This window comes from Stomoxys calcitrans, chromosome 2 (assembly GCF_963082655.1).
Source record: "Stomoxys calcitrans chromosome 2, idStoCalc2.1, whole genome shotgun sequence".
Classification (NCBI taxonomy): Eukaryota; Metazoa; Arthropoda; class Insecta; order Diptera; family Muscidae; genus Stomoxys; species Stomoxys calcitrans.
Window position 1 is genome coordinate 233394598 of NC_081553.1, and position 24308 is coordinate 233418905.

General features: G+C 36.6%; 2 protein-coding genes and 1 long non-coding RNA gene across 10 annotated transcripts in view; 2 read left to right on the plus strand and 1 right to left on the minus strand.

Moving 5' to 3' along the window:
* LOC106095633 (uncharacterized) overlaps positions 1-24308 on the plus strand; it is a 219967-nt gene that overhangs the window by 145962 nt on the left and 49697 nt on the right. The gene's annotated exons all lie outside the window — the stretch shown is intronic.
* LOC131994895 (uncharacterized) lies at positions 5723-11735 on the minus strand. The gene is made up of 3 exons (XM_059361977.1): positions 11396-11735; positions 11210-11342; positions 5723-6080 (listed from the first exon to the last, which is right to left on the minus strand). Exons 2-3 carry the CDS (start codon positions 11340-11342, stop codon positions 5809-5811), a joined length of 405 nt encoding a protein of 134 aa, XP_059217960.1. The 5' UTR covers positions 11396-11735; the 3' UTR covers positions 5723-5808.
* On the plus strand, positions 17547-18709 carry LOC106094662 (uncharacterized). Its single transcript, XR_001222600.2, has 3 exons — positions 17547-17899; positions 17955-18173; positions 18231-18709. It is a non-coding gene; the product is annotated as an uncharacterized LOC106094662 (long non-coding RNA).

The following is a 24308-nucleotide window of genomic DNA, read 5'->3' on the forward strand; positions in this document are numbered from 1 at the left end:
ATATATATATATATATATATATATATATATATATATATATATATATATATATATATATATATATATATATATATATATATATATATATATATATATATATATATATATATATATATATATATATATATATATATATATATATATATATATATATATATATATATATATATATATATATATATATATATATATATATATATATATATATATATATATATATATATATATATATATATATATATATATATATATATATATATATATATATATATATATATATATATATATATATATATATATATATATATATATATATATATATATATATATATATATATATATATATATATATATATATATATATATAATATATATATATATATATATATATGTTTGCGTTGCGCATGGTTTGGGGTCAGTGAAAAAATTTAATTTTTTCTCCACATATCGATGGGTTCTAACGCCTTGAGACTATATATCCAATTCTTTTTTTCTTCCGTTCACCTGATTTTTATATACACAACTTTTACTAAACATCGCATTGTTTGAGGTCATTTAGTTTGCATTGCGTTTTATTTGAGGCCATGGCCCCAAACTCAACGTTATATAAAAACCAAATTCATGTTGCCACATTTTTACAAATTTTCAACGCTGCGATAACCGACTCTGGAGTTTAGCTTTGAGCTTTAGAGTATAAACCCAACCAAGGAGTCAAGAGTCAGCGTCAAGTTGTTGCTAGCATCTGCGGTTGTTTAGTTCTCATATGAATGTGTTTAAACAAACTGATGCTGATTATTGACTCTTTTGTTGGGTTTAGGCTCTTATTGTTGTAAATGTTCCGAAAACGTTACCAACTTTCTTTTTGTTGTAAAAGTCGCTATTAGGAGATATTTTTACAAATAAACAAACAAATGTATATCTTAAGATCTTTATATTGCCTGTTGCGTCTGTTCAGGTCTTTTTAGCGAAATGCTGTCAAACTCCATATAAAACAAAACACCCAAAGTTCTGTCAAACCAGCAAATACATATTAAAGCTAGGAATCGAACAAGGAAGATCGAGAGACCGGATTACATAGGAGCAACATCAGGTTATAAACTGATTTGGATCGCACTTGGCACAGTTGTTGAAAGTCATAACAAAGCACTACGTGCTCAATTTCAGCCAAATGGGACAAAATTTGCGGATTGTAAGGGTTCAAGAAGTCAAAGCGGTATATCGGTTTATATGGGAGCTGTACCAGTTTACAGACCGATTTGGACCGTACTTGGCACAGTTGTTGGAAGTCATAACAAAACACTATATGCAAAATTTTAGTCAAATTGGACACAAATTGCTGATTCCAGGGGCTCAAGAATTCAAATCAGGAGATCGGTTTATATGGGAGCTATATCCGGTTATAGACCGATTTAAACCGTTCTTGGCCCAGTTATTGGAAGTCATAACAGAACACAACATGCCAAATTTCAGCCAAGTTGCGGCTAGTAAGGGCTCAAGAAGTCATATCGGGAGATCCGTTTATATGGGAGCTATATCAGGTTATAGACCGATTTATACCGTACTTGGAACATTTGTTAGAAGTAATAACAGAATACTACATGCAAAATTTCAGCCAAATCGGACAAAAATAGCGCCTTCCAAGGGCTCAAGAAGTCAAATCGGGAGATCGGTTTATATGGAAGCTATATCAGCTTATAGAGCGCTTTAAACCATACATGGCATAGTTATCGGAAGTCATAACAGAACACCACATGCCAAATTTCAGCTAAATCGGATGAAAATTGCGGCTTGTAAGGGCTCAAGAAGTCAAATCGGGAGATCGGTTTATATGGGAGCTATATCAGTTTAAAGACCGATTTGGGCCGTACTATGCACTGTTGTTGAAAGTTATAACGGAACACTGCATGCTCAATTTCGGGCAAAAATTGCGGCTTCCATGGGCTCAAGAAGTCAAATCGGGAGATTTGTTTATATGGGAGATATAACAGAATATGAACCGATATGGCTCATTTGCTATCTTCAATGACCTACATGAATATAAAGTATCTGTGCAAAATTTCAAGCAGCTAGCTTTACGCGTTCGACCTCTATCGTGATTTCGACAGACGGACGGAAGGACATAGCTAGATCGACTCAGAACGTCGAGACGCTCAAGAATATATATAAAGCTTGAGTAGTAACAATTGGAACCACGGCCGGAAACATTTTTATATGTTTTAATGGTTTCAATGATTCATTTATCATTATTTATTTGCGAAAAATAAATTAAATAGAGAAAACAATAAGTGCAGATAAAAACAAGTAAAAAGGCATTAAGTTCGGCCTTTCGATACCCACCACCTCGAGTATATATGTAAACCACCTTTCGTCAAAATCCGGTGAAAATGCATACCTCATGCCCCATAGCAGCCATATCGAAATATGTTTCAATTTGGACCAAATACTTATAAGTACAAGTCATTGTTCAATTGTGTATAAAAAAATATTGGTATTTAAGGTAGCTATATCTAAAAATAAACCGATCTGAACCATACACGACACGCATGTCGAAAATCCTTAGATAAGTCACTGTGTCAGCTTTTTATGGGGCCAAGACTTTAAATCGAGATATCGGTCTATATTATATGGCAGATATATCCAAATCTGGACCGATCTGAACAAAATTGAAGAAGAATTTCGAAGGGCCTAACACAACTCACTGTTCCAAATTTCGGCGAAATTGGACAGTAAATGCGCCTTTTATGGCCCCAAAACCTTAAATCGAGAGATCGGTCTATATGGCAGCTATATCCAAATCTGGACCGACCTTAGCCAAATTGAAGAAGAATGTCGGAGGGCCCTACACAACTCACTGTCCCAAATTTCGGCGACATCGGACAATAAATGTGCCTTTTATGGCCCCAAAACTTGAAATCGAGAGATCGGTCTATATGGCAGCTATATTCAAATCCGAACCGATCTGGGCCAAATTGAAGAATGAAGTCGAAGGGCGTAATTCAACTCACTGTCAAAAATTTCGGCGACATCGGACAATAAATGCGCCTTTTCTGGGCCCAAAACCTCAAATCGAGCGTTCGGTCTATATGGCAGCTATAATCTGGAACGATTTGGATATACCTGCCATTGGAGAAGGATGTTATATGGCCTTACACAACTCACTGTCCCAAAGTTCAGTAAAATCGGATAATAAATGTGGCTTTTATGGGCCTAAGACCCAAAATCGGAGGATCGGTCTATATGGCAGCTATATCCAAATCTGGACCGATCTGGGCCAAATACAAGAAGGATGGCGAAGGCCTAACATAACTCACTGTCCCAAATTTCGGCAAAATCGTATAATAAATGTGGCCTTTATGGGCAAAAGACCCTAAATCGGCGGATCGGTCTATATGGGGGCTATATCAAGATATAGTCCGATGTAGCTCATCTTCGAACTTAACCTGCTTATGGACAAAAGAATCTGTGCAAAATTTCAGCTCAATATCTCTATTTTTAAAGACTGTAAAGTGATTTGAACAGACAGACGGACGGACATGGCTAGATCGTCTTAGATTTTTAGGCTGATCAAGAATATATATACTTTATAGGGTCGGAAATGGATATTTCGATGTGTTGCAAACGGAATGACAAAATGAATATACCCCCATCCTTCGGTGCTGGGTATAAAAACGTCTTTTGGTATGGAAACAAAAACATTTGTTTGCTGTCAAATTCCGCTCTCGGAACAATCAAAAATTTAGCGACTATTCCACCAGCAGAATAGAATTCTAATCCTTATTTATGTTCTGACAATTGTAAATGGCAAAAATGTTTGTTCCCAAATCGATCAGACTTGCCTCTTTTTGCAAAGGCAAGCGATGAACTGAATTTTTGTATCACCTCTTTTGTCTCATATTCGAATTGTACTCTCAAATACCTTTCATTTGATTTGAAACAAAATCTCGCTCAAATAAGTTCACCCATCTTCGAAATCGGGCATTTTTTGATGTCAAAAATTATTTAAAATATGCAAAATATCCTATTTGCGTAAAATATGCAAAAATTTTTTAGCGATTCCTAAATGTACAATCGATGAAACGAATTTCTGTGCTCTCAATTTTTGTTCCGATACTCCAAAAAATATATACGTTTGCATATATATCCGCTCTCTACTTATCATTGAGCTTTAACTTAACAGCACTTATTGATACATGAGAAGTTTGCCCCTGTTTCTTAGTGGAATGTTCATGGACAAATTTGCATTTTGGGAGTAGATCACTAATTTGATATCCAATAATGGGCCAAGGATACCGGACCACGTAGTTGGGATTTAATTTTAAATTCTTTGTTTCTGGTTCTATTCATCCTGGTTCTAAGTTAAAATAAGGTACAGAATAGCTCGAAATGTGAAAATCAAATTCCTCATCGGTTGCAGTCAATTTCGCCTTCGAAGACTAAAATAAGGGTGATTTAAGAAATTGGCAATTATAAAAGAAAAAATTGTTCTATAGTAAAAAATTTCATTTTATTATATACATACTACAATACAAACTTTTTAAATATTTATAAATTTACATGCATATTTTTTCACAAAAACTTCAAGGCACGTGTGTTGAGGATTTATCTCTAGATATATGTACATACATAAGTTTTAAATACGTATCTTACACAGACACAAGAAAGTCGGTTATAATTATAAAATTATTTCTAAAAATTGTTTCGGTCCAAAAAGTTATATAGTGGCAGTGTTTTAGTTTAGTACTATATAGGGGAGTGCAATGAGAATAGTACGAAAGAGACAACGAAGTTCTGATAGATGTCATTGCACTGCACTACGTATTAAAATAAAACACAACCAGCATTAATCACAAAGTTAGATAGATAAATTCAACCGAACTTTGTTTGTGGTGGGAAAATAATGGGGGCGCAGTGGATGAAAATATGTATATTTCTGGTCAAGGCTGAATTCGGTTGTTCGTAGACCTGTTTAGTTTTTAACGGTGAACTTAAATTAGAAATTAAATCTAATTAAATTCATGGTTGCTCGTTATGGTGATTTTTCCAGTAAATAAACTTGGAAAAAATAATAGGGACACTTATCAAAATGTTATAAATTTTCGTTTTTTCGTAACTTAAAATCTAAGAAGAGAGAAAGACAAATGGTAACTACTCATTCTACTCAAATACTCAATAGCTTTCTGTACGGAAACCATTCGCAATCATGGGAACTAAACCTCATTGAAAACCTCTGGGGCATAAGGAAAACAAGGATTTAAAACTTTCCTTATGGTTTTTATATAAATTTTTTAATCACTTTTTTCTCTTCCTCAGTTGTGCGAACTCTGCGAACGAAAATGCTTATATTACGAAAAGAATGTTGCAATAAAGCATGTGAATGAGTAGTAACCATTTGTTTTTCTCTCTTCTTAGATTTTAAGTTACGACAAAAATCACAATTCATAAGTAATTGCAATGTTTTGATAAGTGTCACTATTATTTTTTCCATGTGAATTTACTGAAAACAATCACCATAACGAGCACCCATGAGTTAAATAATTTAATTTCTAATTTAAGTTTACCATTAAAAACTAAACAGGTCTACGAATAACCAGATACAGCCTTTAACAGAAATAACCATGTTTTCTTCCTTTTTTTTAATATTGTTCTTAGTAACTTTGTCCTATTATTTTTTCCATCACTGTATATTGGGAAAAATTTCGAATTGATTAAGTTTTTAAATATATTTTTAACTGAAAAAACCGTTTAACTCAAATTATAAAATAGTATAAAAAAATTACAATATAGTATATATATTAATGGGTTTCATGGCTATGGTCTACGAGCCGATATTTCCTTTAATTTTGATTTTCTTATTTTTTCAGTACATTTACCCTCTTTGTCTACTTTTCTGCAGTTTGAAATGTAAGCTTTCAGCTGCTGTGGTGTTCTCTCTTGAAGTGATGGATACTTTCTTACTGCGTATAAACATTCGCTTGTGCTTGGTAATTTTTCCAGCAGCAAAATGTCGCCAAATTGGGAAAATACAGCATCTTTTTCGCTTACAGTCCACCTACGCCTTTTGGTCTTGCCATAAGGTGAAGCTGAAATTAGAATAAAAACAATTAGTTTACAATGCAAATGTGAAAAATTAATGTGTAAATATTAGGATGATGACTTCTTTACAACCTGATTTTCCTTCATCATATTTGGATGAATTTTTTTTAAGATTATATAAAATCTTGCATATAAGGTGATTCGATAAAAAAATTTCACGCCCACATTGATTTTAAAATTTTTATTTCACCATTTTGGGCATTTTTTGAATCACTCTAAGCACTTATATAATTTATATATTACACAAGTCTTAGAGCAACATTACATAGGATCATCAAACACACCAGGCAGGTAAACATTCACGTTGTCATTGGAGATGATGATGTTAGTGGGAAGTTGTTCTTGTTGCGGCAGGTGTTGTATGTCTTGTCTTGCATAACTTTGATCGCACGCTCACAGCAGAGTGAAACAGGCAGTTCCCCAAAACAGGGTGATATCTCCGGCACTGTTTAACCTCTACCTATCCTCCATTCCACCCCCTCCAGACGGCATAAAGATCGTATCATATGCGAACGATTGTATGATCATGGCATCAGGACGATAGGTTGAAAGTCTACCTCAACGAACTTGCCTCATATTTCGCTGCAAGAAATCTGACATCAAATCTTCAGACACATTGGTCACTACAAATACGCGTGAGGAGAATCCCGAGCTAACAGTGATTGTCGATGAAGAAATGATTCCGACTATCAAGTGTCCCAAAATACTTGGGACACTTGACAATACTTGGGACACATTTGACAGCTGTTACACATTCTCCCCACATGCCACAGCAATTTGCGTTAAAGTCAAAAATAGAAACATAGTCCTCAAATCACTTGGGGTGCAGACAAAGAAACCTTGTTGACCACGTACAAAGCAATTGGCCGGTCTGTGGTAAGCCAATGTGGTCTCGTCAGCTCCATGATACGCTTTTGAATAATATTCTCATCTGTCAGAATGCCGCCCTCCGAACTGCTACGGGCTGTCTTCCCAATTCTCATGTGGACCACCTCCATCCGGAGACAAAGATCCTACCCGTGCGAAAACATAACTACATTCTGTCTAAGCAATAACTTTTGGGTTATTATCGCCGAGACCATCCAAATAATCATCTTGTGGATAGCTATCCACCGCCCAGAAGCCTTAAGGTAGATTCACATGATTTAGAGCGTGAGGTTCAGCGCTACAAGAGAGAACCTACAGGTCAACCGCCATATCAAGCGGGTCTAGACAAGATTCATGAAGACCCGGTATCAGATGCGGTAAATAGCTACCTGGTGAATGTAGTCCTTGGAAACGGCCGCCTCCCATTGCACTCGAAGAAATTTTTTCACTGGGTCTTCAAGCATTTGAGAGCTGGTGTACCCCATAGACATACGTTGCCTCCATCAGGATTTATGGCCTTTATGATGTAATGAGGGTTTAGTTTCTTGTTTGACATGCATGGTAAAAAAAAACATTCGGCGCGCTCTAAACAAAAAACTTGACCCTCAGTGTACTTTAAAGGCTAAAAATCGTGATGAAGGCAACATAATGATGTTAGGGCGCTTTTTCATGGAATTTTTTGGTTTCTAAACGGAAGAATACTCGAAGAATGGAAAACCATTTTCATAGAGATGTATCGGAAAATGTAATAAAAGCATTTGTGGTTCACAACATACCAACTTCATTCGTTATTATGGATGATAATGCTCCAAAACATACCTCCATTTACAATACCAACCGACCTACACTAATAAGAAGTATTTGTGCAAAATTTCAAGCGGCTAGCTTTACTCCTTCGGAAGTTAGCGTGCTTTCGACAGACAGACGGACGGACGGACAGACGGACGGACATGGGTAGATCGACATAAAATGTCGCGACGATCAAGAATATATATACTTTATGGGGTCTCAGACGAATATTTCGAGTAGTTACAAACAGAATGACGAAATTAGCATACCCCCCATCTTATGGTGGAGGGTATAAAAAAGGATATAAGAAAAGATTTGCTCTGCTATTAGAGCGAGACTTGGAGACCTGTGTAAAATGTCAGCCAATTCGAATAAGAATTGCGCTCTTTGTGAGCTCAAAAAGTAAAATAGAGAGATCGATTTATATGGGAGCTGTATCGGGCTATGGACCAATTCAGACCATAATAAACACGTATGTTGATGGTCATGAAAGAATCCGTCGTACAAAATTTCAGGCAAATCGGATAATAATTGCGACCTCTAGAGGCTCAAGAAGTCAAGATCCCAGATCGGTTTATATGGCAGCTATATCAGGTTATGACCCGACTTGTACTTTATTTGACACAGTTGTAGAAAGTAACAATAAAAAACGTCTTGCAAAATTTCAGCCAAATCGGATAGGAATTGCGCACTCTAGAAGCTCAAGAAGTCAAGTCCCCAGATCTGTTTATATGACAGCTATATCAGGTTATGGACCGATTTCAACCATATTTGGCATAGTTGTTGGATATCATAACAAAATACTACGTGCCAAAATTCATTCAAATTGGATAACAATTGCGCTCTCTAGAGGCTCAAGAAGTTAAGACCCAAGATCGGTTTTGTATGGCAGCTATATCAGGTTATAAACCGATTTGAACCATACTTGGCACAGTTGTTGGATATCATAACAAAACACGTCGTGCAAAATTTCATTCCAATCGGATAAGAATTGCGCACTCTAGAGGCTCAAGAAGTCAAGACCATAGATCGGTTTATATGGCAGCTATATCAAAACATGGACCGATATGGCCCATTTACAATACCAACCGACCTACACTAATAAGAAGTATTTGTGCAAAATTTCAAGCGGCTAGCTTTACTCCTTCGGAAGTTAGCGTGCTTTCGACAGACAGACGGACGGACGGACAGACGGACAGACCGACGGACATGGCTAGATCGACATAAAATTTCACGACGATCAAGAATATATATACTTTATGGGGTCTCAGACGAATGTTTCGAGTAGTTACAATCAGAATGACGAAATTAGTATACCTCCCATCTTATGGTGGAGGGTATAAAAACTATATACCTATTAAAATGTGTTTACAATCACTACTGAATATATACGCCCAATAATTTTTTTTCTTTAAATTTAGATACGAAAGGCCATGCCAGTCAAAAATGCGAGTGAGCTCAACCACATTTCGAAAATTATACCAATAGATGTGAGGTCATGTGAACAAAGAATCTGTTGATCAGTTGGATTCTTTACAGTAATATTTCACAAATTAACAAGTAAAAAGGCGTTAAGTTCGGCCGGGCCGAACTTTGGATACCCACCACCTCGGGTATATATTTAACCACCTTTCATCAAATTTGGGTGAAAATTGCATACGTTATGTTCCATAGCAGTTATATCGAGATATGATCCGATTTGGACCAAATACTAATAGATACAAGTCATTGTTCAAATGTGTATAACAAAAATATTGGTCTTTTTAGTAGCTATATCTAAAAATAAACCAATCTGAACCATATACAATATGGATGTTGAAAAGCCTAACATAAGTCAATGTGTCAAATTTCAGTTAAATCGGATTATAAATGCGCCTTTTTGGGGGCCAAGACTTTAAATCGAGATATCGGTCTGTATGGCAGCTATATGTATACCTTGATCGATCTAGACCAAATTACAGAAATATTTGAAGTGGCTTAACTTAACATTCTGTCCCAAATTTCGGCAACATTGGACAATAAATACGCCTTTTATGTGCCCAAAACATTAAATCGGGAGATCGGTCTATATGGCAGCTATATCCATATCTGGACAGATCTGGGCCAAATTGACGAAGGATGTCGAAGGGCCTAACACAACTCACTGTCCCAAATTGCGGCGACATCGGACAATAAATGGCCTTTTTATGGCCCTAAAACCTAAAACCGAGAGATCGGTCTATATGGTAGCTATATCCAAATCTGAACTGATCGGAGCCAAATTGACGAAGGATATCCGGGGGCCTAACACAACTCACTGTCTCAAATTTCGGCGACGTCGGACAATAAATGCGTCTTTTATGGGCCTAAGACCCTAAATCGGAGGATCGGTCTATATGGCAGCTATATCCAAATCTGAACCGATCTAAGCCAAACTGACGAAGGATGTTGAAGAGCTTAAGGCAACTCACTGTCCCAAATTTCAGCAAAATCGAATAATAAATGTAGCTTTTATGGGCCTAAGACCCTAAATCGGAGGATCGGTCTATGTGGCAGCTATATCCAAATCTGGACCGATCTGAGCCAAATTGACGAAGGATGTCGATGGGCCTAACACAACTCACTGTCCCAAATTTCAGCAAAATCGGATAATAAATGTGGCTTTTATGGGCATAAGACCCTAAATCGGCGGATCGGTCTATATGGCAGCTATATTTAAATCTTAACCGATCTGAGCCAAATTGACGAAGGATGTCGAAGGGCCTAACATAACTCACTGTCCCAAATTTCAGCAAAATCGAATAATAAATGTAGCTTTTATGGGCCTAAGACCCTAAATCGGAGGATCGGTCTATATGGCAGCTATATCCAAATCTGAACCGATCTGAGCCAAACTGACGAAGGATATTGAAGAGCTTAAGGCAACTCACTGTCCCAAAATTCAGCAAAATCGGATAATAAATGTGGCTTTTATTGACCTAAGACCCTAAATCGGAGGATCGGTCTATATGGCAGCTATATCCAAATCTGGACAGATCTGGGCTAAATTGACGAACGATGTCGAAAGGCCTAACATAACTCACTGTCCAAAATTTCAGCAAAATCGGATAATAAATGTGGCTTTTATTGGCCTAAGACCCAAAATCGGCGGATCGGTCTATATGGGGGCTATATCAAGATATAGTCCTATATAGCCCATCTTCGAACTAAACCTGCTTATGAACAAAAAAAGAATCTGTGCAAAGTTTCAGCTTTATATCTCTATTTTTGAAGACTGTAGCGTGATTTCAACAGACAGACGGACAGTCTAGATCGTCTTAGACTTTTACGCTGATCAAGAATATATATACTTTATAGGGTCGGAAATGAATATTTCGATGTGTTGCAAACGGAATGACAAAATGAATATACCCCCATCCGTCGGTGGTGGGTATAAAAACATCTCTTTCAACAAAATTTCTAAAAAAAAATTTAGGCTTACCGCTTTTGGCTATTACGAAAGCCAACGCCTGAGTGCCTTTCTCTCTGTAGAGAGCTGTGTAGCGTCCTGTCCACTGTAAATTCTTGGACTCCAGAATCTGCATACTTTCTGCAATCCGCACGAGGGAATACATCTACCAAGAAAATAAAATTGTAAATAGAGCACCAGAATTTACATTTAACTTACCTTTTTCTCTGCAACTTTACGTCAACCGCAACTTCCAATTTAAAAAAATAGTAGCAAACCACAGCACTCAAAAATGTTGTTTCACCAAATAAATAGAATCTGTAAACGGATTTTTAGTCCAATGGCGGGCAAATACACACACTTTTAACACATTTGAGTCCGTGGACAAGAACATATATGTACATATGCTCATGAAGTTGGAAATATTACGCACACTAGCACTTGTGCCCAACACTTTTTAGAAGAACCGTTATGATGCAGCGATTATCAAATAAACTGATAATCGATGACTATTTTTAAGTAAAAATAATCGAAAATACGTTCAAGCATTTCAGCATACCACGCATGATAAAGCAACTTCTTATCAGCCGGAAGATTTTTCGGTATTTAGGCAAGTTTACATGGCACATCATGAAGCGTGGTCATTGTAAAGCTGAGTTTACATGGCTCATCATGATCGTACTCATATTTTGTACGTGATGACTACAGGATTCACTGAATAATGTTGAGTTTACATGGCACATGTGATGTATGATCATTGTAATAATACTGGTGAAGACAAAGGTGTATTCGTCACATGTACACATAACGAACAGTCATGGCAGAAAAATCAAAATCATTTTTTCTATGAATGACGTCTATCGATTACCGTTTTCAAAGAAATGTGTCATCATTATTTGACAGGTATTGAAAAACATGTTCTGTGACAAATAAGGTTAAGAAATAAGGAATAAAGTACTCTGCTTATAGCGAGGAAAATGGCAAAAAACTACTACAGTGGCAACACTTAAAACTATTGCCGGCGTCATTTTTGTTTGTTTTATTGGTTTCAGTGGTTTCTTTTTTATACCCTCCACCATAAGATGGGGGGTATACTAATTTCGTCATTCTGATTGTAACTACTCGAAATATTCGTCTGAGACCCCATAAAGTATATATATTCTTGATCGTCGTGAAATTTTATGTCGATCTAGCCATGTCCGTGCGTCTGTCCGTCCGTCCGTCAGTCTGTCGAAAGCACGCTAACTTCCGAAGGAGTAAAGCTAGCCGCTTGAAATTTTGCACAAATACTTCTTATTAGTGTAGGTCGGTTGGTATTGTAAATGGGCCATATCGGTCCATGTTTTGATATAGCTGCCATATAAACCGATCTATGGTCTTGACTTCTTGAGCCTCTAGAGTGCGCAATTCTTATCCGATTGGAATGAAATTTTGCACGACGTGTTTTGTTATTATATTTAACAACTGTGCCAAGTATGGTTCAAATCGGTCCTTAACCTGATATAGCTGCCATATAAACCGATCTTGGGTCTTGACTTCTTGAGCCGCTAGAGTGCGCAATTCTTATCCGATTGGAATGAAATTTTGCACGACGTGTTTTGTTACGATATCCAACAACTGTGCCAAGTATGGTTCAATTCGGTCCATAACCTTATATAGCTGTCATATAAACCGATCTTGGGTCTTGACTTCTGGAGCCTCTAGAAGGCGCAATTCTTATCCAATTTGAATGAATTTTGGCACGTAATATTTTGTTATGATATCTAACAACTGTGCCCAATATGGTTCAAATCGGTTCATAACCTGATATAGCTGCCATATAAACCGATCTGGGATCTTGACTTCTTGAGCCTCTAGAGGTCGCAATTATTATCCGATTTGCCTGAAATTTTGTACGACGAATTCTCTCATGACCACTAACGTACGTGTTTATTATGGTCTGAATCGGTTTATAGCCTGATATAGCTCCCATATAAATCAATTTCTCTATTTTACTTCTTGAGCCCACAAAGGGCGCAATTCTTATTCGAATTGGCTGACATTTTACACAGGTCTCCAACATATAATTTAATTGTGGTCCAAACCGGACCATATCTTAATATCGCTCTAATAGCAGAGCAAATCTTTTCTTATATCCTTTTTTTCCTAAGAAGAGATGCCGGGAAAAGAACTCGACATATGCGATCCATGGTGGAGGGTATATAAGATTCGGCCCGGATTTCGAACATTTCGAACCGAACACTGATTTTGGTAATAAAATTCAATGATTTGCAAGCGTTGCTCGTTAGTAAGTCTATTCATGATGAAATGTCAAAGCATACTGAGCATCTTTCTCTTTGACACCATGTCTGAAATCCCACGTGATCTGTCAAATACTAATGCATGAAAATCCTAACCTCAAAAAAATCACCCTTTATATGTGGGAAAAGGTATATAAAATTGAGAAAACAATAAGTGCAGATAAAGAAACGTGTTTTGTTATGGAAACAAAAACATTGATTTGTTGGCAAACTTCGCTCGCGAAACAATTGAAAAAATCAGCGGCTATTCCGTAAGAAGAATAGAATACCAACCCTTAGACAAAAACTGTAACCAACACGTACACGCGATCATGATGTGCCATGTAAACTCTGCTTAAGGTCAAGCCAAGCTATCAACCGACTTCCTATTATTTTTAAATTTTTGGCAGTTTTTTAAGTTTGGCAGCTTTGCGCATGTCATCTTGTTCTCTTTTTACATTCACTCTTAGTTTACGTTTTCTCCTATTTGATGACACTTTTAATCGGCTGGTTTGACGTCCTTAATGATGTTCACGGGGCCTATCCACTATATGTATGTTTTCGCAAGTGACCTAACCTGTGTTGACCACAGCTGTTGCCAAAAACGATACATTGGTTTTTTACTATCCATGATTTTATTTATTGCAATTTCCTATACTTAAAGCAGAGTTTATATGCCACATCATGATCGTACTCATATTTTGTACGTGATGACTATAGGATTCACTGAATAATGTTGAGTTTACATGGCACATGTGATGTATGATCATTGTAATAATATTGGTGAAGACAAAGGTGTATTCGTCACATGTACACATAACGAACAGTCATGGCAGAAAAATCAAAATCATTTGAGTTTTTTCTATGAATGACGTCTATCGATTACCGTTTTCAAAGAAATGTGTCATCATTATTTGACAGGTATTGAAAAACATGTTCTGTGACAAATAAGTTTAAGAAATAAGAAATAAAGTATGGAAAATTAAATAAAATCAAAGAAAAGAAAATATCGTTGAACCGTTTTAAGCTGAGTATTCTGTTCAGCTTTTCAGGAGGAATGCTGTCAAAAGAAAAGTAGTACTCTGCTTATAGCGAGGAAAATGGCAAAAACTACTACAGTGGCAACATTTAAAACTATTGCCGGCGTCATTTTTGTTTGTTTTATCGGTTTCAGTGGTTTCTTTTTGTTTATTTATGTGGGAAAAAGTATATAAAATTGAGAAAACAATAAGTGCAGATAAAGAAACGTGTTTTGTTATGGAAACAAAAACATTGAATTGCTGGCAAACTTCACTCGCGAAACAATTGAAAAAATCAGCGGCTATTCCGAAAGAAGAACAGAATACCAACGCTTAGACAAAAACTGTAACCAACACGTACATGCGATCATGATGTGCCATGTAAACTCTGCTTAAGGTCAAGCCAAGCTATCAACCGACTTCCTGTTTTGGCAGTTTTTTAAGTTTGGCAGCTTTGCGCATGTCATCTTGTTCTGTTTTTAAATTCATTCTTAGTTTACGTTTTCTCCTATTTGATGACACTTTCAATCGGCTGGTTTGACGTCCTTAATGATGTTCACGGGGCCTATCCACTATATGTTTTCGCAAGTGACCTAACCTGTGTTGACCACAGCTGTTGCCAAAAACAATACATCGATTTTTTATTATCCATGATTTTATTTATTGTAATTTCCTATACTTAAAGCAGAGTTTACATGGCACATCATAATTGTACTTATTGTGTGTACGTGTTGATTGCAGCTTTTGCCTAAAACGGTACATCGATTTTTTTTTCTTTTCTTTGATTTTATTAAATTTTTCATACTTTACTTCTCATTTCTTAACCTATTTTGTCACAGAACGTGTTTTTCAATATCTGTCAATTAATAACATATTTCTTTTTAAACGACAATGGATAAACGTCATTCATCGAAAAAAAAAAAAACAAATGAATGTACATATGACGAATACACCTTTGTTTTCACCAACATTATTACAATAACCATATATCAGATGTGCAATGTAAACTCAGCATAATGTGCCATAAGAACATATATGTAAATATATATTTACATATGCTCATGAAGTTGGAAATATTACGCACACTAGCACTTGTGCCCTACACTTTTTAGAAGAACCGTTATGATGCAGCAATTATCAAATAAATTGATAATCGATGACTATTTTTCAGTAAAAATAATCGAAAATACGTTCAAGCATTTCAGCATACCACGCATGACAAAGCAACTTCTTATCAGCCGGAAGATTTTTCGGTATTTAGGCCAGTTTACATGGCACATCATGAAGCGTGCTCATTGTAAAGCTGAGTTTACATGGCACATCATGATCGTACTCATATTTTGTATCTTCAGTGTCTCGCACTTCAGTAGTCTTGAAATACAACATCATGTGGGTTCAGTGTTCACGAACACAGTCACCAATGATGATGATGATTGGTTTTATGCAGGGCTTTGTTACGTCACTTGTACTCATAACTATCAGCCATGGCTAAAAATCAAAACCATTTTGATTTTTTCGATGAATGGCGTCTATCGATTACCGTTTACACAGAAATGTGTATTCATAAATTGACAAATATCGAAAAACAAGTTCTATGCCAAATAAAATTATAAAATGAGAACTTAGGATAGGGGGTACATTCATATAGTCGTTCCGTTTGCAACACATCGAAATATCACTTTCCGATCCACAAAAGTATACAATTTTATTACGTATTACAATTTTACGACGATCCAAAATATATGATCGTCGTAAAATTGTAATACGATTTAACGATGTCCGTGTGTCTGTCCGTCCGTCTGTTCTACAGTCTACAGCCTTAAAAAACTGAGATATTGAGCTGAAATTTGGCACAGATACATACGTCTTTTGATGCACGCTGGTTCGTGAACGGGCCAAATTGGACCATATTTAGATATAGCTGTTATATAAACCGATCTGCTGATAAAGGTTCTAATGACCATAAATGCATTTTTTATCCGATTTCGCTGAAATTTGTTTTAGTCCTGCCAACTTCCGACCCAAATATGATTCAGATCGGACTGTATTTAGATATAGGCATATAAACCGATCTGCCGATAAGGGGTCTGAAGCCCATAAAAGCTTTATTTATTGCCTGATTTCGATGAAATTTGAAACTGCGAGTTGTTTTGAGCCTCCCGATATTTGACCTTTATATGGTTCAGAATGGACTATATTTCGATATAGCTACCATAAAGACCCATCTGCCGATAAAGGGTCTGAAGCCCATAAAAGCTTTATGTTTTAAGCCTCCCGACAACCGACTCAAATATAAGTCAGATATTACTATAAAGATATATTGGGTTGCCCAAAAAGTCATAAAGTCTGATCCTCCAATTTAGGGTCTTAATCCCATAAAAAGGGGATTTATTATCTAAAAATGTTACTGGTACATGAGTTCTCGGGACCTGAATAAAATTTGATCGAGACAAGCCCCTATTAAGATATAACTACGGATAAAGTAATGGAGTTATATTAAAATAAGATAATTATTATATCCTTGTTTAATTTGGTCCAGTTCGATCCAGATTTGGTTATTGGTGCTAAATAGAACGATCTCTCGTTTTTAAGGCTTGGCCCTAGAAAAAGCGCATTATTATCCGATTTCATTGAAATTTGACGCAGTGACTTATGTTCGGCTTTTCGACATCTGTGTCCTATATGCTTCAGATCGGTTTATATTTGGATATAGCTGCCAAAAAGACCAATATTTTGTTTTATTAAATTGAACAGTGACTTATATTTATTAGACCACTCGATGTCCGTGCCGAAGTTGGGTGTATAAGTTATCAAATTTTCATCGGATTGTGACGAATGGGGGTTTACATATACCCGAGGTGGTGGGTATAGAAATTCGGCCCGTCCGTACTTAATGCCTTTTTACTTAGGTAAGTCGAGTCACTCACTCCAGCATCTGTTTTTCCTTCATAAAATAAGATGGTTTGACACAAGGGCGAACGAAAATCGCTCACTTTCAGTGGTACCAAGTTAGTGAACCAGCCAAGTAATTAACACGTACACACTATGAGTAAGATGTGCCATGTAAACGTGTCATTATTTTCCAAAGAACGTGTTTTTCAATATCTGTCAACGATTACAGATTTCTGTTTAAACGGTAATCGATAGACGCCATGTGTACATGTGACGCATGCACCTTTGTTTTTCACCAATACTCTTACAATGACCACACTCAGTTATGCCATAAATTTCAAGGAAAGAAAAAATCGATGTACCGTTTTGGGCAAAATCTGTAATCAACACGTACACACGATGAATTCGTGAGATCATGATGTGCCATGTAAACACTGCTTAAATCTAATCGATCGTAAAATTATCGGTTCCAACAAAAAATTGAATTGCATTTTTAAAACATACAAAAAGGCGGCCTTAGGTCTGTAAATAAGGTAAGTTTAAAAATGTATTTCATATCATACATTAGTTTCATTTATTTTATTTTAGGTACAAAATAGTGACTGAGGTCAATATTAATGACCGTGTGGGTATCATGCGTGCGTTCAAAAATGAATTGGGAGTTTTATGGTAATGGCGAATCACAAAGTGTGACGGCATTGAATACGTCTAAGTCTTTGTGGGCTTTCAGTGATTTATATGGGCGCTGTGTTTAAGTTTCCCACAGATGGAGTGACCAGCAGTGGCTGTGTTGGAGTTTGTGGTGTGGTGAGTGTTGTGAGCCAAGACGAAATATCAAAGCCTCTATTTATCTGCTTGTTTCAGGGCTTTCAAGAGGAATGCCTTAACATTTCCAGCAAATTTCGCAAAACATTGATGTTGATATTATCGTCACCAGCTCATTACTCTAAATGGGGGCGTGTTTGCCGATACCGCTTTATGATTGGCCAATTCTGCGATTTTAACGTCGGGTCTGTGTGGTCTTTCTTTGGGCAATACAAGCAACACGCCTTTTATTTCATCTTTGGGTGATTATTATAATGTCAACGATAGATTGCGCTTCCATACCCGAATTCGAATTTAATTGGATGAGTTGAGGGATGGTGATCGTATGGGCATGATCCGCAAGGCTAATGGAAATCCCCACTACTTTAATGGTCAAGAGTAAGAGTAGCTGCCACACGGGTACCTTCCTCTCTATGGGGTGTCATTGATTTTTATGGCATGATCATTAAGGCTGTAACAACAAATTTATTGTTGCTGCTGTTTGCGCTAAATACACTTGACATCAACAATGTTTTATACGTTCTTAGTTTTTTTTTTGGGGTTTTTTCCTAGTTGCCTTGGGTAAATAATTAAATTTAAGTTATCTTCAGTCGATACAAGAGCGAAATGTTTATTATGGAATAAATCCCCATTGTCAATCATGAGGACATAACTAAATGCTATCTAAGCTATACATAGTTATCCAACGTTCAGAAGCCTCTATGCGGCGAACACCGGGTGAATTTTGTTCTTGGAGAAAGACGGCCACCGGTTGCACCTGAGAAATTGACCTTCCCCGGCAAACCAGATATGTAGCCGCATCAACTCCTACAGAGCAAAGATTGATGCCTGGGAACACACGGCACGGGTCAACTGTTTAACTGCCTAGCCGGTCCACTCGACTCAGAACCTGATCACTCTGGACACACCCCACCTAAGTCGCAGAGTTCCTGGGTCTGGATATTCAACAGAATCAAACAAACGAAAGATAGAACACAACATACTGGTACAACAACAACAAATGTGGGCTTTTCTTTAGCAAAGCATTTAAATGCACAAGAGCAATTTATTTAATCCCCTTTATTCCGGTTGGCGATGGCGTAGTCCAATGTCGAAATTTTTCACAATGGTATTATGGTTGTCGAAAAGAAGACGAAAATTCGTTTGGTTTTTTGGTTTTTCATAAGTCGAATTTGACGAAAACGATCAATCTTATATACAATATAAAATTCAATTTGTGTTTGTTTGTTTGTCGTTTTGTTTATTTGTTACGTATAGACTAAACTCAAAAATGGCTGAACCGATTACCTTGAAATTTTCACAGATAGTGTAGGTTGGTCTGGAAGAAAACTTAGGCTACATAATTTTTGATATCGGGAGGGGGACGGACCCTTACCACAAAAGTACTACCCAAAAATAAAAGTGGACCGATCGGGACAATATGGGATTCAAATGAAAGGTATTCAAGAGTAGGGTAGGAATTTCATAATAAAATTTGGGTCCAAGTACCTGGGGGGCCGCCCCAGTCCCAAAACCCCTTAAAATATGTTAATTTGACGATAATGACTATATGGGACTCAAATGAAAGGTTTTTGGGTGTAGATTACGAATATGGTCAGGGAGTAGGAATAGGTTTTATAATTTATTGATAACGGAAGGAGCGAACCCTCCACCGTTACCCCAAAAACACCACCCAAAATCAAAAGTCGACCGATAAGGACAATATGGGTATCAAATGAAAAGTATGCGGGAGTAGATAACGAATCTGGCATACAAGTTCATGTGGTAGTATAGGGGGTCACCCCACCCCCACAAAACCGCCCAAAATAGGAACATTAGCCAATTACGGATATATGGGACTTGGTTTGTTTGTTCCGTATAGACTGAAAAACGGCAGAACCGATTTTTTCGAAAATTGTGTAGTTTAGTCAGGAAGGAAACAGGCTATATAATTTTTCGGTATCACAATGGGGACGGACTCTCCCCCTTAAGCCAAAAATACAAACCAAAATCAAAAGTGGGCTGATCGGGACAACATAGGTATCAAATGAATTGTATTGGAGAGTAGAATACGAATATGGTATTAAAATTTGAGTCTAAGTACCCTTCGGGCAGCCCCAAGCCCAAAACAGATATATTGGACGTTCATTTCAATATGGGGCTCAAATGGAAGGTATTCGGGAGTAGATTTCCAATGTGGCATACAAAATCAGATCGAAATATAGATGGTCACGCCACCCCTCAAAAACGCCTTTAGACCAATTATGGCTATATGATACTTGACTGAACCGATTTTCTTAAAATTTTCATAAATTGTAAATGTTTGTCTGGAAGGAAACATAGGCTTTATAATTTTTAGATCTCGGGTGGAGGCGGACACTCACCCTTACCCCAAAAACGCCACCCATATCAGAAAGTGGTCCGATGGGCATAATAAGGGTATGTGGTATTAAAATTTGGGTCAAAGTACTCAGCAGGGCCCCCCTAACCCCAAAACTCCTCTAAATAGATATATTCGAATTTAATGTCAATATGGGACTCAAACGAAACGTATTAGGCAGTAGATTACAAATATGGCATAAAACATTAGGTCCAAGTAATGGGAGGTCGCCCACCCCCAAATTCAACCAAATGGGCATATTAGCCGACCATGGTCATATTGGACTCAAATGATAGGTATTAAGGAGTATATTACGAATATGACAGAACATTTTTTAAATGACAGTGCATGGCATTATACCGCGCAAATGTAGCCAACATTAAGTGGGGATGAAGTCCTCTTTGTCCAATGTTCTCGCCAGGATTCGAACGCGTTCGGCGTCATGGGTTACAATGGCACGAATTCGATATCCACATCCAAAAAAAATATTAGAGAGTTAAAGAAGGCGCAGCGGAGCGGGCCCGGTTTGGCTAGTATATAATATAAGTAAATTGCATTCTAAACAACATCGCGCATGTTTTTCGAAAGAGTATGGACTTACATATATGTTAACATCAAAGATGTTTGCTGGGATGTCAGCCAAACAAAAAATTCTTTATATTGGATTTCGATACCAAAAAATTGCTGATTCTATTGATTAATTCATTGACCGCTGTCAGTCAACATTGTCCGCCTGCAACAACAAACAGTGAACCATCATGATTTGTAAGCAACAATATGAAATGGTAATGGTAATGAAATGTAAGCATTTCTACAGCTAACGCAAGGGTCAACAATCCGTATCCACCAGTACCGCAGATCAACAGCAAACACAGCAAAGCGGGTAACCTGACACCTCATGACGACAACAATAACAAAATCGTCAATCAGCAAGAAACCAATAGCAGCACCAGCAACAGCACCAACCAACAGCAGCAGCGCCAACAGCAGCACCAACCAACTTCAACCTAAGTTTAAGATTTTTGATTCAGTTCTGTAAAAGCACTCAAATTAATAAAAACAGAAATTTAGTAACTGTTAACTGGCGCCCAACGTGGGGCGCCCAACAATCCATCAACGCACCCGGAGGCTGTGACCAAGGACCAAAAAAACACCCTAGAAGACCACAGAGGCTGTAGCTACAACTACCGGCTCAACACACGTCAACAAGTAAGCGGACGATTCTCCAAGTAGATTTAACGAAAGGACAACGAAATCGCCTCCATGGACGTATGGAAAATCTTTATAGGGATACATTTGTAAGTAGGCAGTGAACACAAAAAAAAATTTGTGAATCGTAGATTTAATAATTAAGAAGAATTTAAGTACAAAAGTGAAAAAAATGTGAAAACTCTGGTAGAGAAAAAAATTTTGGTGAATAATTAAAGAATTTAAAAATTGTAACTTCAGGAAATAGAAAAATCAATAGAATTAAGAAAAGTTGGAAAAAGTTAGATTTAATAATTAAGAAGAATTTAAGTACGAAAGTGAAAAAAATGTGAAAACTCTGGTAGAGAAAAAAATTTTGGTGAATAATTAAAGAATTTAAAAATTGTAACTTCAGGAAATAGAAAAATCAATAGAATTAAGAAAAGTTGGAAAAAGTTAGATTTAATAATTAAGAAGAATTTAAGTACGAAAGTGAAAAAAACGTGAAAACTCTGGTAGAATATCGTCAATGTACCGACTACGAATTTAGATTCCTGCAGTAAACTCTTGATTAAACCCACTAAGAGTGGGGATCTTATTAATAAAATTGATTATAATGAAATACTAGTTTGTAAAAATGAATCCTATGGGATCCTTAAACCATGTAAATCTTTCAATAATCTGACTGTTTGTAATTTAAATAATGTCAAAAGAATAGAAAAAGAAAATTGTTTGTTAAATCTTTTAAAAAGCGTAGAAGCAAACTGTACTTTATTGAGACATAGCACCACCCCTACAGTAGAGGAAGTCTTGCCTGGGATGATTCTACTAAATCAATTCGATGGTACCATTCTCATCAACGACGAGCAGTACAATCTTACGGGAACCTTCATAATCAAGTTTCAAAACGCTTCCATAACAATTGACAACGAGACATACAACTATTTCCAAACAACGTATGCCGAACCATTACCTGCAATCCTACAACCTAGATCTCCTGGATCAAAAATAGAAGAAGTAACCACTTTGGAATTTGTAAAAAGGATCCATCTAAACAATACAAAAGCGATAGAACTGTTGAACATTAAAAACAAATGGAGTGCGGCCGTGCATTTACTCACAATAGCTGCAGCTCTCATTCTGGTATTGTTCTTGATAAGAAGAAAGCAGCGCCCATTGATTGAAACCGTTAATCTAGCACCTCCCAATCAACTATCAGTTCCGACATCGAATTCAACAAACTTTCCAAGAGACGTACCAAGATTATCTCAGATACCTTACTTCTAACGGTATTACGATCGAGGACGCTCGTAACTAAGAGGGGAGGTGTTAACATCAAAGATGTTTGCTGGGATGTCAGCCAAACAAAAAATTCTTTATATTGGATTTCGATACCAAAAAATTGCTGATTCTATTGATTAATTCATTGACCGCTGTCAGTCAACATTGTCCGCCTGCAACAACAAACAGTGAACCATCATGATTTGTAAGCAACAATATGAAATGGTAATGGTAATGAAATGTAAGCATTTCTACAGCTAACGCAAGGGTCAACAATCCGTATCCACCAGTACCGCAGATCAACAGCAAACACAGCAAAGCGGGTAACCTGACACCTCATGACGACAACAATAACAAAATCGTCAATCAGCAAGAAACCAATAGCAGCACCAGCAACAGCACCAACCAACAGCAGCAGCGCCAACAGCAGCACCAACCAACTTCAACCTAAGTTTAAGATTTTTGATTCAGTTCTGTAAAAGCACTCAAATTAATAAAAACAGAAATTTAGTAACTGTTAACTTATATATTATTGTTATTATTTACCGCAATATTTTTCTTAACATGCTGTCACCGGCTGTCGAAACCGCTATTGTTGTTTGATCTTTGCAAAGTTTTGATGTCCCAATATGTGTGCAAAATTTCAATAAAACCGGTTCAGATTAACATATACAATAGCTCCCATAAATATCATTCATCCGATTAAGCCATTTTTAGGCTGTAGTAGCTACAATTTTGGTCCGATCTTTATAAAATTTACCATGATATATTTTATTTGATGCCTTAAATGTGTGCAAATTTTTATATCTTTCATCCGATTTAGCCTATTAAGGCTGTAGAAACCACAATTGTTGTCCGATCTTTACAAAGCTTAGCATGAGGTGTTTTGATTCATGTCCCAAAATGCGTGTAAAATTTCATAAAAATCGGATCTGATTTACATATAGATCCCATATATATCATTCATATGATTAAGTTTTTTAGGCTTCAGTAGCCACAATTTTGATCCGATGTTTATAAAATTTTGCATGATGTGTTTTACTTAATGCCTTAATATGTATACAAAATTTTATCAAATTCAGATCAGATTTACATATAGTTCTCATATATATATTTCATCCAATTAAGCCTATTAAGGCTGTAGAAGCCACAACTGTTGTCCGATCTTTAGAAAATTTCGCATGAGGTGTTTTGATTCATTTCCCTATATGTATATGCAAAATTTCATAAAAATCGTATCAGATTTGACTATAGCTCCCATACATATCCTTCATCCTATTTGGCTGCTT